Below are 14093 nucleotides of genomic sequence, written 5' to 3'. Positions count from 1 at the left end.
CTGTAGAACACTATAGAGCTATAAAAATAGAATTGAATGCATCAACGTAGTTGAATATCATAAACATAAATTTTATCCAGAAAACATTCTGGCTAAGAGTACATACAGTAAGGTCGGGTGTGGTGGCTCTTGCCTGTAATCCCAGCACTGTGGGAGGCCAAAGTGGGAGGATTGCTTGAGGCCAGGAGGAGTTTAAGACCAGCTTAGCCAACATAGTGAGATTCCCATCTCTTAAAAAAAAAGGAAGGTAAAAAAATGAGTACACACGGTATAATGCCTTTTATACAAAATTGTAAAGCATGACAATATTATAGATTATTTGAAGAAGCATACATATTTAGTTCATGTATAAAGAGATTTATGAGCCGGGCGCGGTGGCTCAAGCCTGTAATCCCAGCACTTTGGGAGGCCGAGACGGGCGGATCACGAGGTCAGGAGATCGAGACCATCCTGGCTAACACGGTGAAACCCCGTCTCTACTAAAAAATACAAAAAACTAGCCCGGCGACGTGGCGGGCGCCTGTAGTCCCAGCTACTCGGGAGGCTGAGGCAGGAGAATGGCGTAAACCCAGGAGGCGGAGCTTGCAGTGAGCTGAGATCCGGCCACTGCACTCCAGCCTGGGCGGCAGAGCGAGACTCCGTCTCAAAAATAAATAAATAAATAAATAAATAAATAATTAAAAAAAAGATTTATGGAGGCTGGGTGCAGTGGCTCACGCCAGTAATCCCAGCACTTTGGGAGACACAGGTGGGCTGACCATCTGAGGTCAGGAGTTTCAGACCAGCCTGGCCAGTATGGTGAAATCTTGTCTCCACTAAAATACAAAAAAATTAGCCAAGCATGGTGGCTCATGCCTGTAATCCTAGCTACTAGGGAGGCTGAGGCAGGAGATTCTCTTGAACTAGTGAGGCGGAGGTTTCAGTGAGCCTAGACTGCGCCACTGCACTGGAGCGTGGGGCAACAGAGCTAGACTTTGTCTCAAAAACAAGCAAACAGGCCGGGCGCGGTGGCTCACGCCTGTAATCCCAGCAGTTCGGGAGGCCAAGGCGGACAGATCACGAGGTCAGGAGTCCGAGATCATCCTGGCTAACATGGTGAAACCCCGTCTCTACTAAAAATACAAAAGAAAAAAAAATTAGCTCGGTGTGGTGGCGAGTGCCTATAGTCCTTGCTACACAGGAGGCTGAGGCAGGAGAATGGCGTGAACCCGGAAGGCGGAGCTTGCAGTGAGCCGAGATCCTGCCACTGCACTCCACCCTGGGTGACACTGCGAGACTCCATGTAAAAAAAAAAAAAAAAGTGTTTTCCGGTCCCGCCCCCTCCACACCCGCCTTTGCCCCTCCCCCACATTATTCAGTTTCCGGTAGAGGCTGGTAGGGTAAGGGAGCTCAGTAAGTCACTTCCGGGCGACTGTTGTTTTATTTCCGGTCTGTGGGACCCGGCTGCGATTTGCTGCTGAGGGCAGTAGCTACCATCACTGCTGCCGCCATCATGTCGGACACGGACAGCGAGGAGGATTCGGCTGGAGGCGGCCCATTTTCTTTAGCGGGTATCCTTTTCGGCAACATCAATGGAGCGGGGCAGCTGGAGGGGGAGAGCGTCTTGGATGATGAGTGTAGGAAGCACTTAGCAGGCTTGGGGGCTTTGGGGCTGGGCAGCCTGATCACTGAACTTACGGCAAATGAAGAATTGACCGGGACTGCCGGTGCCGTGGTAAATGATGAAGGGTGGATTAGGAGTACAGAAGAAGCTGTGGACTATTCAGACATCAACGAGATGGCAGAAGATGAAAGCCGAAAATACCAGCAGACGATGGGGAGCTTGCAGCCCCTTCGCCACTCAGATTATGATGAAGATGACTATGATGCTAATTGCGAAGACAGTGCTTGCAAGTTGATGCCTCCTCCACCTCCACCCCCGGGACCAATGAAGAAGGATAAGGACCAGGATGCTATTACCTGTGTGTCTGAAAATGGCGAAGGCATCATCTTGCCCTCCATCATTGCCCCTTCCTTTTTGGCCTCAGAGAAAGTGGTCTTCAGTAGTTACTCTGACTCAGAATCTGAGATGGGACCTCAGGAAGCAACACAGGCAGAATCTGAGGATGGAAAGCTGACCCTTCCGTTAACTGGGATTATGCAGCATGATGCCACCAAGCTGTTGCCAAGTGTCACAGAACTTTTTCCAGAATTTCGACCTGGAAAGGTGTTACGCTTCCTACGTCTTTTTGGACCAGGGAAGAATGTCCCATCTGTTTGGCGGAGTGCTCGGAGAAAGAGGAAGAAGCATCGTGAGCTGATACAGGAAGAGCAGATCCAGGAGGTGGAATGCTCAGTAGAATCAGAAGTCAGCCAGAAGTCTTTGTGGAACTATGACTATGCTCCACGACCACCTCCAGAGCAGTGTCTCTCCGATGACGAAATCACGATGATGGTTCCTGTGGAGTCCAAATTTTCCCAATCAACTGGAGATGTAGATAAAGTGACAGATACCAAACCAAGAGTGGCTGAGTGGCGTTATGGGCCTGCCCAACTGTGGTATGATATGCTGGGTGTCTCTGAAGATGGCAGTGGGTTTGACTATGGCTTCAAACTGAGAAAAACAGAGCATGAACCTGTGACAAAATCTAGAATGATAGAGAAATTTAGGAAACTTGAGGAAAGCAATGGCACTGATCTTCTGGCTGATGAAAACTTCCTGATGGTGACACAGCTGCATTGGGAGGATAATATCATCTGGGATGGGGAGGATGTCAAACACAAAGGGACAAAACCTCAGCGTGCAGGCCTGGCAGGCTGGCTGCCTTCTAGCATGACTAGGAATGCGATGGCTTACAATGTTCAGCAAGGTTTTGCAGCCACTCTGGATGATGACAAACCTTGGTACTCTATTTTTCCCATTGACAATGAGGATCTGGTGTATGGACGCTGGGAGGACAATATCATTTGGGATGCTCAGGCCATGCCCCGGCTTTTGGAACCTCCTGTTTTGACACTTGATCCCAATGATGAGAACCTCATTTTGGAAATTCCTGATGAGAAGGAGGAGGCCACCTCTAACTCCCCCTCCAAGGAGAGTAAGAGGGAATCATCTCTGAAGAAGAGTCGAATTCTCTTGGGGAAAACAGGAGTCATCAAGGAGGAACCACAGCAGAACATGTCTCAGCCAGAAGTGAAAGATCCATGGAATCTCTCTAGTGATGAGTATTATTACCCCAAGCAACAGGGCCTTCGAGGCACCTTTGGAGGGAATATTATCCAGCATTCAATTCCTGCTGTGGAATTATGGCAACCCTTCTTTCCCACCCACATGGGGCCCATCAAAATCCGGCAGTTCCATCGCCCACCTCTGAAAAAGTACTCATTCGGTGCACTCTCTCAGCCGGGTCCCCATTCAGTCCAACCTTTGCTAAAGCACATCAAAAAAAAGGCCAAGATGAGAGAACAAGAGAGGCAAGCTTCAGGTGGTGGAGAGTTGTTTTTTATGCGCACACCTCAGGATCTCACAGGCAAAGATGGAGATCTTATTCTTGCAGAATATAGTGAGGAAAATGGACCCTTAATGATGCAGGTTGGCATGGCAACCAAGATAAAGAACTATTATAAACGGAAACCTGGAAAAGATCCTGGAGCACCAGATTGTAAATATGGGGAAACTGTTTACTGCCATACATCTCCTTTCCTGGGCTCTCTCCATCCTGGCCAATTACTGCAAGCATTTGAGAACAACCTTTTTCGTGCTCCAATTTATCTTCATAAGATGCCAGAAACTGATTTCTTGATCATTCGGACAAGACAGGGTTACTATATTCGGGAATTAGTGGATATTTTTGTGGTTGGCCAGCAGTGTCCCTTGTTTGAAGTTCCTGGGCCTAACTCCAAAAGGGCCAATACACATATTCGAGACTTTCTACAGGTTTTTATTTACCGCCTTTTCTGGAAGAGTAAAGATCGGCCACGGAGGATACGAATGGAAGATATAAAAAAAGCCTTTCCTTCCCATTCAGAAAGCAGCATCCGGAAGAGGCTAAAGCTCTGCGCTGACTTCAAACGCACAGGGATGGATTCAAACTGGTGGGTGCTTAAGTCTGATTTTCGTTTACCAACAGAAGAAGAGATCAGAGCTATGGTGTCACCAGAGCAGTGCTGTGCTTATTATAGTATGATAGCTGCAGAGCAACGACTGAAGGATGCTGGCTATGGTGAGAAATCCTTTTTTGCTCCAGAAGAAGAAAATGAGGAAGATTTCCAGATGAAGATTGATGATGAAGTTCACACTGCTCCTTGGAACACCACAAGGGCCTTCATTGCTGCCATGAAGGGCAAGTGTCTCCTAGAGGTGACTGGGGTGGCAGATCCCACAGGGTGTGGTGAAGGATTCTCCTATGTGAAGATTCCAAATAAACCAACACAGCAGAAGGATGATAAAGAGCCGCAGGCAGTGAAGAAGACAGTGACAGGAACAGATGCAGACCTTCGTCGCCTTTCCCTGAAAAATGCCAAACAACTTCTACGTAAATTTGGTGTGCCAGAGGAAGAGATTAAAAAGTTGTCCCGCTGGGAAGTGATTGATGTGGTGCGCACAATGTCAACAGAACAGGCTCGTTCTGGAGAGGGGCCCATGAGTAAATTTGCCCGTGGATCAAGGTTTTCTGTGGCTGAGCATCAAGAGCGTTACAAAGAGGAATGTCAGCGCATCTTTGACCTACAGAACAAGGTTCTGTCATCAACTGAAGTCTTATCAAGTGACACAGACAGCAGCTCAGCTGAAGATAGTGACTTTGAAGAAATGGGAAAGAACATTGAGAACATGTTGCAGAACAAGAAAACCAGCTCTCAGCTGTCACGTGAATGGGAGGAGCAGGAGCGGAAGGAACTACAGCGAATGCTACTGGCAGCAGGCTCAGCAGCATCAGGAAACAATCACAGAGATGATGACACAGCTTCCGTGACAAGCCTTAACTCTTCTGCCACTGGACACTGTCTCAAGATTTATCGCACATTTCGAGATGAAGAGGGGAAAGAGTATGTTCGCTGTGAGACAGTCCGAAAACCAGCTGTCATTGATGCCTATGTACGCATACGGACTACAAAAGATGAGGAATTCATTCAAAAATTTGCCCTTTTTGATGAACAATATCGGGAAGAGATGCGAAAGGAGCGGCGGAGGATTCAAGAGCAACTGAGGCGGCTTAAGCGGAACCAGGAAAAGGAGAAACTTAGGGGTCCTCCTGAGAAGAAGCCCAAGAAAATGAAGGAGCGTCCTGACCTAAAACTGAAATGTGGGGCATGTGGTGCCATTGGACACATGAGGACTAACAAATTCTGCCCCCTCTATTATCAAACAAATGTGCCACCTTCCAACCCTGTTGCCATGACAGAAGAGCAGGAGGAGGAGTTGGAAAAGACAGTCATTCATAATGATAATGAAGAACTTATCAAGGTTGAAGGGACCAAAATTGTCTTGGGGAAACAGCTAATTGAGAATGCGGATGAGGTTCGCAGAAAATCTCTGGTTCTCAAGTTTCCTAAACAGCAGCTTCCTCCAAAGAAGAAACGGCGAGTTGGAACCACTGTTCATTGTGACTATTTGAATAGACCTCATAAGTCCATCCACCGACGCCGCACAGACCCTATGGTGACGCTGTCATCCATCTTGGAGTCTATCATCAATGACATGAGAGATCTTCCAAATACATACCCTTTCCACACTCCAGTCAATGCAAAGGTTGTAAAGGACTACTACAAAATCATCACTCGGCCAATGGACCTACAAACACTCCGTGAAAATGTGCGTAAATGCCTCTACCCATCTCGGGAAGAGTTCAGAGAGCATCTGGAGCTAATTGTGAAAAACAGTGCAACCTACAATGGTCCAAAACACTCATTGACTCAGATCTCTCAATCCATGCTGGATCTCTGTGATGAAAAACTCAGAGAGAAAGGAGACAAATTAGCTCGCTTAGAGAAAGCTATCAACCCCTTGCTGGATGATGATGACCAAGTGGCATTTTCTTTCATTCTGGACAACATTGTCACCCAGAAAATGATGGCAGTTCCAGATTCTTGGCCATTTCATCACCCAGTTAATAAGAAGTTTGTTCCAGATTATTACAAAGTGATTGTCAATCCGGTGGATTTAGAGACCATACATAAGAACATCTCCAAGCACAAGTATCAGAGTCGGGAGAGTTTTCTAGATGATGTAAACCTTATTCTGGCCAACAGTGTTAAGTATAATGGACCTGAGAGTCAGTATACTAAGACTGCCCAGGAGATTGTGAACGTCTGTTACCAGACGTTGACTGAGTATGATGAGCAGTTGACTCAACTTGAGAAGGATATTTGTGCAGCTAAAGAAGCAGCTTTGGAGGAAGCAGAATTAGAAAGCCTGGACCCAATGACCCCAGGGCCCTATACACCTCCGCCTCCTGATTTGTATGATACCAACACATGCCTCAGTATGTCTCGAGATACCTCTGTATTTCAAGATGAGAGCAATATGTCTGTCTTGGATATTCCCACTGCCACTCCAGAAAAGCAGATGTGCCAGGGCCGAGGTAGGCTGGGCAAGGAAGACTCTGATGTAGATATTGAAGGGTATGATGATGACGAGGAGGATGGGAAACCTAAGTCTCCCACCCCAGAAGGTGAAGATGGAGATGGTGATCTTGCAGATGAAGAGGAAGGAACTGTACAACAGCCTCAAGCCAGTGTCCTGTATGAGGATTTGCTTATGTCTGAAGGAGAAGATGATGAGGAGGATGCTGGGAGTGATGAAGAAGGAGACAATTCTTTCTCTGCCATCCAGCTGAGTGAAAGTGGAAGTGACTCTGATGTGGATCTGGTGGAATAAAATCCAAACAACCCCACATGCTTCAGCATGCTTCAGGAGAACACAAGGATGGGCATGGAAAATGAAGAAAGCATGATGTCCTATGAGGGAGACAGTGGGGAGGCTTCCTACAGTTTGAAGGATAGCAACATCAGTTATGGGAGCTATGAGGAGCCTGATCCCAAGTCGAACACCCAAGACACAAGCTTCAGCAGCATCAGAAATTTCCAGCTGGGCATGGTGGCTCACACCTGTAATCTCAGCACTCTGGGAGGCCGAGGTGGGTGGATCACCTGAGGTCAGAAGTTCGAGACCAGCTTGGCCAACATGGCAAAACCTCATCTCTATTAAAAATACGAAATTTAGCCAGGCGTGGTGGTGCATGCCTGTAATCCCAGCTACTCGGGAGGCTAAGGCAGGAGAATCACTGGAACCCGGGAGGCAGAGGTTGCAGTGAGTGGAGATCATGCCACTGCACTCCAGCCTGGGCGAAAGAGTGAGATTCCATCTCAAAAAAAAAAAAAAAAAAAAAATTTCCAAGCATGGTATCATCTCACTTTTTTAATTTACAGGCTGGAACAGATAAGAGCCTTCCTGCTGGGACAGAGACTTGGGTTCTAGTGGACTCTGCTACACTTAAACCTATGTGACAAACTGCCCATTATTTTATTATTTAATTATGCAATGCCTAGTTCCTAAATGGATTTGAGGCAAATTACCGTAAACTTTGAAACAGCCTATATGTCAGAAATGATAATGTTGCCATCTAAATGTTTTCTGTCCCTCCCGCCTCAGGGGAAATGGTAGGAAAATGGTAAGTTTCTTAGGGCAATGACTGTGTCTTGTGTTTCTTTTCATGCTTAGGATATGGTTCTGTGCATAGTAGGTACTCAGTAAATGTTCCTAGAATCATAAAACCCTCAACAGATATGTTACTGAGCATCTGCTTTTCATGATAAGCACTCTATCAGATCCTTGGGATGCAAAGGTAAATAAGACAAATCCCTTTTACCCAAAGAGCTCACCATCGAGTTGGGGAAGGGGAAGTGGAATTCAAAACATGTTAATAAATCATTATAGTACTGTGAGATAAATGCAATTAAGAAGCTTGCTGTAAAGTATAGGGGAAATAGAGGAGTAATCATGTCTGAAAAGTCAGGGAAGTCTCCTAGAGATAATTTGCGAGCTGATTGTTTTAGAATTAGTAGAAGTTTGCCAGATGGAAAAGTCCAGGCAAAGTGTAACATGAATGGGAAAGGCCACAGTCTAGAAATGGCAGAATGTGTTTCTAGTTTGTTTCCAGGAAGGATTTAGGATGGTTTATATTCCAGTCCTTTAATGCTGGAATGGCTAGAGATGAGACTGAAAGATGGGCAGGAAGTATATCATCACAAGCTTTGTGTTTGATGTTAATGTGTATGATTTTTATATTATGGGAAATAAGCTCTTAGAGGAGTGATGTAATCAGGTTTGTGTTTTAGAAATCTGTGTAATGTGTGAATGAAGAAAGAAATTGAAGAATCATATATAACAGATATATGTGATTCCATTTTTGTAAGACACAGAACCATGTGTGTTTATTTCTATGTGTTTTTATATATACTTGTGCATGCAAAGGTAAAAGTCTGAAAGGATATCCGCTAACTGTTCACAATGATAACCCCCCAGGAATGGGATTGGAGGGGAGGGGGCTTCTGTGTTTGTTATGTATACTGGGTGGGATATTGTGCTTTTATTTCTGTATTGTTTGAATTTTTTTACAAGTATGTATTATTTTTGTAATACATTTTTTTATTCCAAAAAAAGAAAGAGATGGAAATTCAGAAATGTGTGTAAACAGGGAATCTTCACTGTATTGATAATGTTTTATTTCTTAAGCTGGGTAGTGGGTACCTGGATTTTCATTATATTTTTCTCTGTTTCTTTTAGCATATCTCAATATCTCATAATAAATACTTTGTAATAAATTTCATATGTGCATAATATTAAATAAGTTCTAGAAGTATATATACCAAAATATTCATTGTGTTTATCTCTGAATAGTAGAAATGTATCTTTATTTTCTTTGTTTTTCATGCTTACATTTTCTAATTTGCATTACTTTTATTTTAAAATATCTTAAAACATAGAAGAATGCCACAAAGACACAGAGCTTCTATAAGACCTTTCACATGTTACCCTTGCTGGTACATAAGGCACCACCAAACTAATGTTCTAACAGCCAGTCAATATTTTATCCCTTCTCTCTTATGCTGCCATTTTGGTCTGTTTAGGTTTAATGGTATCTGTTTTAGGTGGTACCTAACCATCTCTTGGCATAAAAAACCTGCTCAATGATTGCTTGTTAAATCTTGAGTAAATGAATTGTAATAAGCATGCAGATGACTCAGCATTGACTCACCTAAAGGTAACATCCACAGTCTTTACACAGTCTTCTACATCTCCAGTGATGTAGAATTCAGCCTTGACTTCTCTGCTCATTTCAAATCCTTTCTCAAACTCTCGGTACAAGAAGACAGTATTGCTTCCTTCTCCAAACAACCTGCTTTCTCTTACTTCTAGCCCTTTGTCCATGTACTTCTCTATTCCTAGAATGAATGCAACCTTTGTTTGTCTGCCTGGTAAATACCTATTAATCTGTCATATTACAGTTTAAACATTTCTCCCCCTGTGAAACATTCCTGGCTCTCTCCCTCCACTCATTAATTCACTCAACAATTACTGTGGTAGGCTAAATAATGGTCCCCAAGAATCATCAGTTCCTAATATCCAGAAGTTGTAAATATGTTGCTTTATATGGTCAAAAGGGCTTTACAAATGTGACTGAGTTAAGGATCTTGAGATGAGGGGAAAGAGAGAGAGAGTAGGAATAAGACAGAAGGTGATATGAAGACAGAAGCAGAGAGATTTGAAGATGCTACACTACTGGGTTTGAAGGTAGAGAAAGAGAAAGGAATGCAGCTGTGGTAGCTGGAAAAGGCAAGAAAGTAGATTCTCCTCTAGAGCCTCCAGAAGGAACCAACTCTGCTGACACCTTGATTTTTGCCCTGTAAGACTTATGTAGGACTTCTGATACCCAGAACTGTCAGAGAATACATTTGTGTTGTTTAAAGCCACTAACTTTGGGAGGCCAAGGAGGACAGATCGCCTGAGTTCAGGAGTTTGAGACCAGCCTGGCCAACATGGTGAAACCCAGTCTCTACTAAAAATACAAAAATTAGCTGGTGTAGTGGCGTGTGCCTGTAATCCCGACTACTCGGGAGGCTGAGGTAGGAGAATCACTTGAACCAGGAGGTGGAGGTTGCAGTGAGCTGAGATTGCACCACTCCAGCCTGGGCAACAGAGGAAGACTCCATCTCAAAAAAAAAAAAAAAAAAAAAAAAGAACAAAAGAAAAAGCCACTAAGTTTATGGTCATTTGTTACAGCAGCAATAGGGAACTAATACACCCATGTAACCACTATTTGCTGGACACAAAACTAGGCACCAGAGGAATAGGCAAACCAGAAACACATGATCTCCACCTTAAAAGAGCTTATAATCTGATGGGGAATATGAATATTAACTAAACAGAAATTAATATGTTCATGATATTAATGTACTTAGATTGATAGTAATTTAGATTGATGAGGGTAAGAAAAGTCTGCTTGGTGACATTACATTTAAGCAGGGACTTGACAGATGAATAGGGCTTAGTGATGTGAAGAATGGGGGAGGAGGTGTTCTCAAGAGCATGTGCTAATGCCCTGTGGCAGGACAGTGCTTGAGGTGAGGCAGTGTGAGAAGAGGTTGGAGAGATGGGCAAGATCCAAATCATGATAGGCCTTATTGTCTACTTTACAGAGGACAGATTTTATCTAAAGTATGATGCAGAAGACATTGAAATGTCAAATGATGTGTCATAGCTAACATTTTAAAAGATGATTGTGACTTCTCTGTAGGGATTAGATTGAAATGGGCAACTATAGCAAAGGGAAGACCAACAGGAGGCTATACAAGAAATGATGTGGTATGGAGAGGGAGAAGTTTGGGTAGAGTCAACATTTAATTTCGAAGCAGTGCTCATAGGACTGAAGAAAATGAATGTCTGGATAAAATGTTAAGGACATTTACCAAGTTTCTAATATGAGCATGTGGGCAGATGTTTTGTATACTTTCCTGAAATGAGGACCCCTGAAGGAATACATAGGCTGGGGGCAGTGGAGATCAAATGTTTGGTTTTCAGATTGTTAAATCTGAGGTGCCTGTGGAACAACCAAGTAAAGATGTCAGGTAATAGTTAAGCATGTAGGTTTGGAGATCCAAAAAGATGTCTCAGATGGCACTTAAAGTCATAGGTGACATAGGGGTGGACTATAATTTCTAAAGTCATAGAAATTACCTAGGAAGAAAAGATACTCAAGGCTGAACCTGAAAAAACTCTGACATTTAGGACTCAAGGAAGGGGAGAGACGATAGCAAAGGGGATTGAGAGGGAATGTTCACAGAAGTGGAGAAAACCCAGAATCCTGGAATCAGTGAAGTCCAGGAAAGAGTATAGAAGAGGGTGAGAGTGTTGAATGGCAATAAGACGTAAAGAGGTGAGAACTGCAGAACATTCCAGACTTGAGCAATTATGGCACTTATAGGCAACCTTAGCAAGAGCAATTGTGGTTGGGTCATAGGAGCCAGACTGAGGAATGAAAGTATTACAAGGAAGTGGAACCTTATGCAGGTGACTTTTTTTTTTTTTTTTTTGAGAAGTTTAAAATAAAAGAGGAGAGAGAATCAGGTGGTAGCAGATAAGGAATGTACAATCAGATAAGGATTCTTCTTTAATAGGTGATGGAATTGCAGAGTTAAGCACAGAGAAGAAAGGAAGAGGCTGGAGTTCCAGGAGAGAAGGGGGATAGCCTGTGGGACAAGGCTCCTAGGATGTCTGGAAGGGGTGAGATCTCTCCCCTGAGAAGGGATTCGTCTTTGCTAGAAAGAGAACACTTTCCTCTGAAGGAGAGGGTGCAGATGCTGGCAGGTTTGTTCTGTAGGCGGCGGGACAATGAGGATGGGAGTTCCATTCTGATGACCTCTATTTTCATCATGAAGGTCATCTCCTGAAAGTGAGATGAAACTGAAGAAGGACAATCTTAGATATGGGGAAAGAGGGGAAGTCACTGACTAGTCATAGCTGGCAGGAAGTGAGCAGAACAGGCCATTTTCTCTGTGGTGCCCCACTTTACCTTAAACAGGAGCCCACCCTAGCACTGTGATACCAGTGGAACAATAGTTTATGTGAACTTCTTTTCTTTACTAGACTATGAGCACCTTGAAGACAGAGATTTTGCCTTCCTCATCTTTGCAATTTCAATATTGTTACTGGTATATAGTAAAAATAGTTCTTCATTCAGTCACTCATTCATTCATCTGACATTTTATTATTTAATGTTGGATTTGATTATTTATTAAATTAATTAAATGTCGAATGAATGAGTGAGTGACTGAATGAAAAACTATTATAGAACAGGACTGGCATGAAAATGTCTGATTGGTCATATCCCACATGTTTCTACATTGCCGGCATTCTGAGAAATAACAAAACCCCTGGAGAGTTTGCCAACAATGGGCAATGACTTACCCAAGGACTGCAGAGTCAAGAAGAACATACATTCAGTGAAGCCAGGTGAATGTGGGTCAGTGAAGTAGTTTATAAGTAAGGCTTCTTTCTTCAAACAGTTATATTCTTAAAAATACTTTGGAGAAAGCAGAATATTCTAGTTATTTCCTGCCATTTTTCCCTGGCAGAGCCCGAGCCTAGTCCTAGGGATAAAAGAAACTTCTCTTAAGAACCTTATCACCTACAATCTCATATCTTATTTTTGCAAGTTTCAGTCTTTTCTATATATATACATTTTTAAAGTAAGCATGTTATTTAAAAAACTATATATGGTGCTTTTTTCCACTTAAAATTATATCACATGAAAGCCATAGTAATCAACGCAATGTGGTATTAATTAAAGGATAGACACATAGATTAATGGAACAGAAAGAGAGTACAGAAATAGACCCAGACAATGGCCAATTGATTTTCAACAAAGGCGCCAAGGCAATGTGATAGAAAAAAATGATAGTCTTTTCAAAAAATAGTGCTGAAATAGTTGAACAACCATATGCAATAAAAGAGAATTTCAACCATACCTCACACCGTATGCCAAAATTAACTTGCAATGGATGATAAGCCTAAATTTAAAATCTAAAATTATAAAACTAGATAAAACAAAGCAGAAAATCTTTTTGACTTTGGATAGGCAAAGGTCTCTCAGGACACAAAAAGCATGAAATGTAAAAGAAAAAAATGATAAATTGGGCTTCATCAAAATTAAAAGCATCCACTCTTTAAAAGACACCATTAGGAAAATGAAAAGAAAGTTCATAGACTGGGAGAAAATATTTGCAAAACTGAGAATTCTTTAAGAATTATGAATGCAAGTCCTTTATCATAAAGTCTTGATAAAGGATTTGCATCCAGAAAACTTGAATTCTCATAATCATTCAGAAACCTTGAATAATTCTCATAATTCAATAATAAGAAAACAGCCCAATTCAAGACTTGGGCAAAAGGATAGATGCGGTGGCTTATGCCTGTAATCCCAGTGTTTTGGGAGGCTGAGGTGGGAGGATTGCTTGAGGCCAGTAGTTTGAGACCAGCCCTGGGCAATATAGTAAGACCCCATCTTTACAAAAAACACAAAAATTAGCTGGACATGGTGGTGTGCACCTGTGGTTCTAGTTACTCAGAAGGCTGAAGTTGGGGGATCGTTTGAGCCCACGAGCTTGAGGTTGCAATGAGCTATGACTGCACCACTGCACCCCATCCTGGGTGACAGGACAAGATACTGTCTCTAAATAAATAAATAAGCAAAATAAAACAACAACAAAAAACTGGGTAAAATATCTGAACAGGCACTTCATCAAAGGTGAATTATGAATAGCATATAAGCATATGAAAAGATGCTCAATGTTATTAGTCATCAAGAAAATGCAAATTAAAAGAATGACATACAGCTGCATAGCAAACTTTTTTAAAAAAGAAAAGCAGGCCGGGTGCGGTGGCTCAAGCCTGTAATCCCAGCACTTTGGGAGGCCGAGACGGGCGGATCACGAGGTCAGGAGATCGAGACCATCCTGGCTAACACGGTGAAACCCTGTCTCTACTAAAAAATACAAAAAACTAGCTGGGCAAGGTGGCGGGTGCCTGTAGTCCCAGCTACTTGGGAGGCTGAGGC

At 43.0% G+C, this 14093-nt stretch overlaps 1 protein-coding gene across 1 annotated transcript; it reads left to right on the top strand.

Annotated features, from left to right (window-relative positions):
* The first annotated feature begins 1342 nt into the window (after nt 1-1342).
* On the top strand, nt 1343-8818 carry LOC105485645 (TATA-box binding protein associated factor 1 like). The gene has a single exon (XM_011747969.3). The coding sequence runs from the start codon at nt 1493-1495 to the stop codon at nt 6854-6856; it is 5364 nt and encodes a 1787-aa protein (XP_011746271.2). The 5' UTR covers nt 1343-1492; the 3' UTR covers nt 6857-8818.
* Nucleotides 8819-14093: the final 5275 nt, after the last annotated feature.

This window comes from Macaca nemestrina, chromosome 14 (genome assembly GCF_043159975.1).
Source record: "Macaca nemestrina isolate mMacNem1 chromosome 14, mMacNem.hap1, whole genome shotgun sequence".
Lineage (NCBI taxonomy): Eukaryota > Metazoa > Chordata > Mammalia > Primates > Cercopithecidae > Macaca > Macaca nemestrina.
This window is presented reverse-complemented; position numbering and strand designations above follow the sequence as displayed.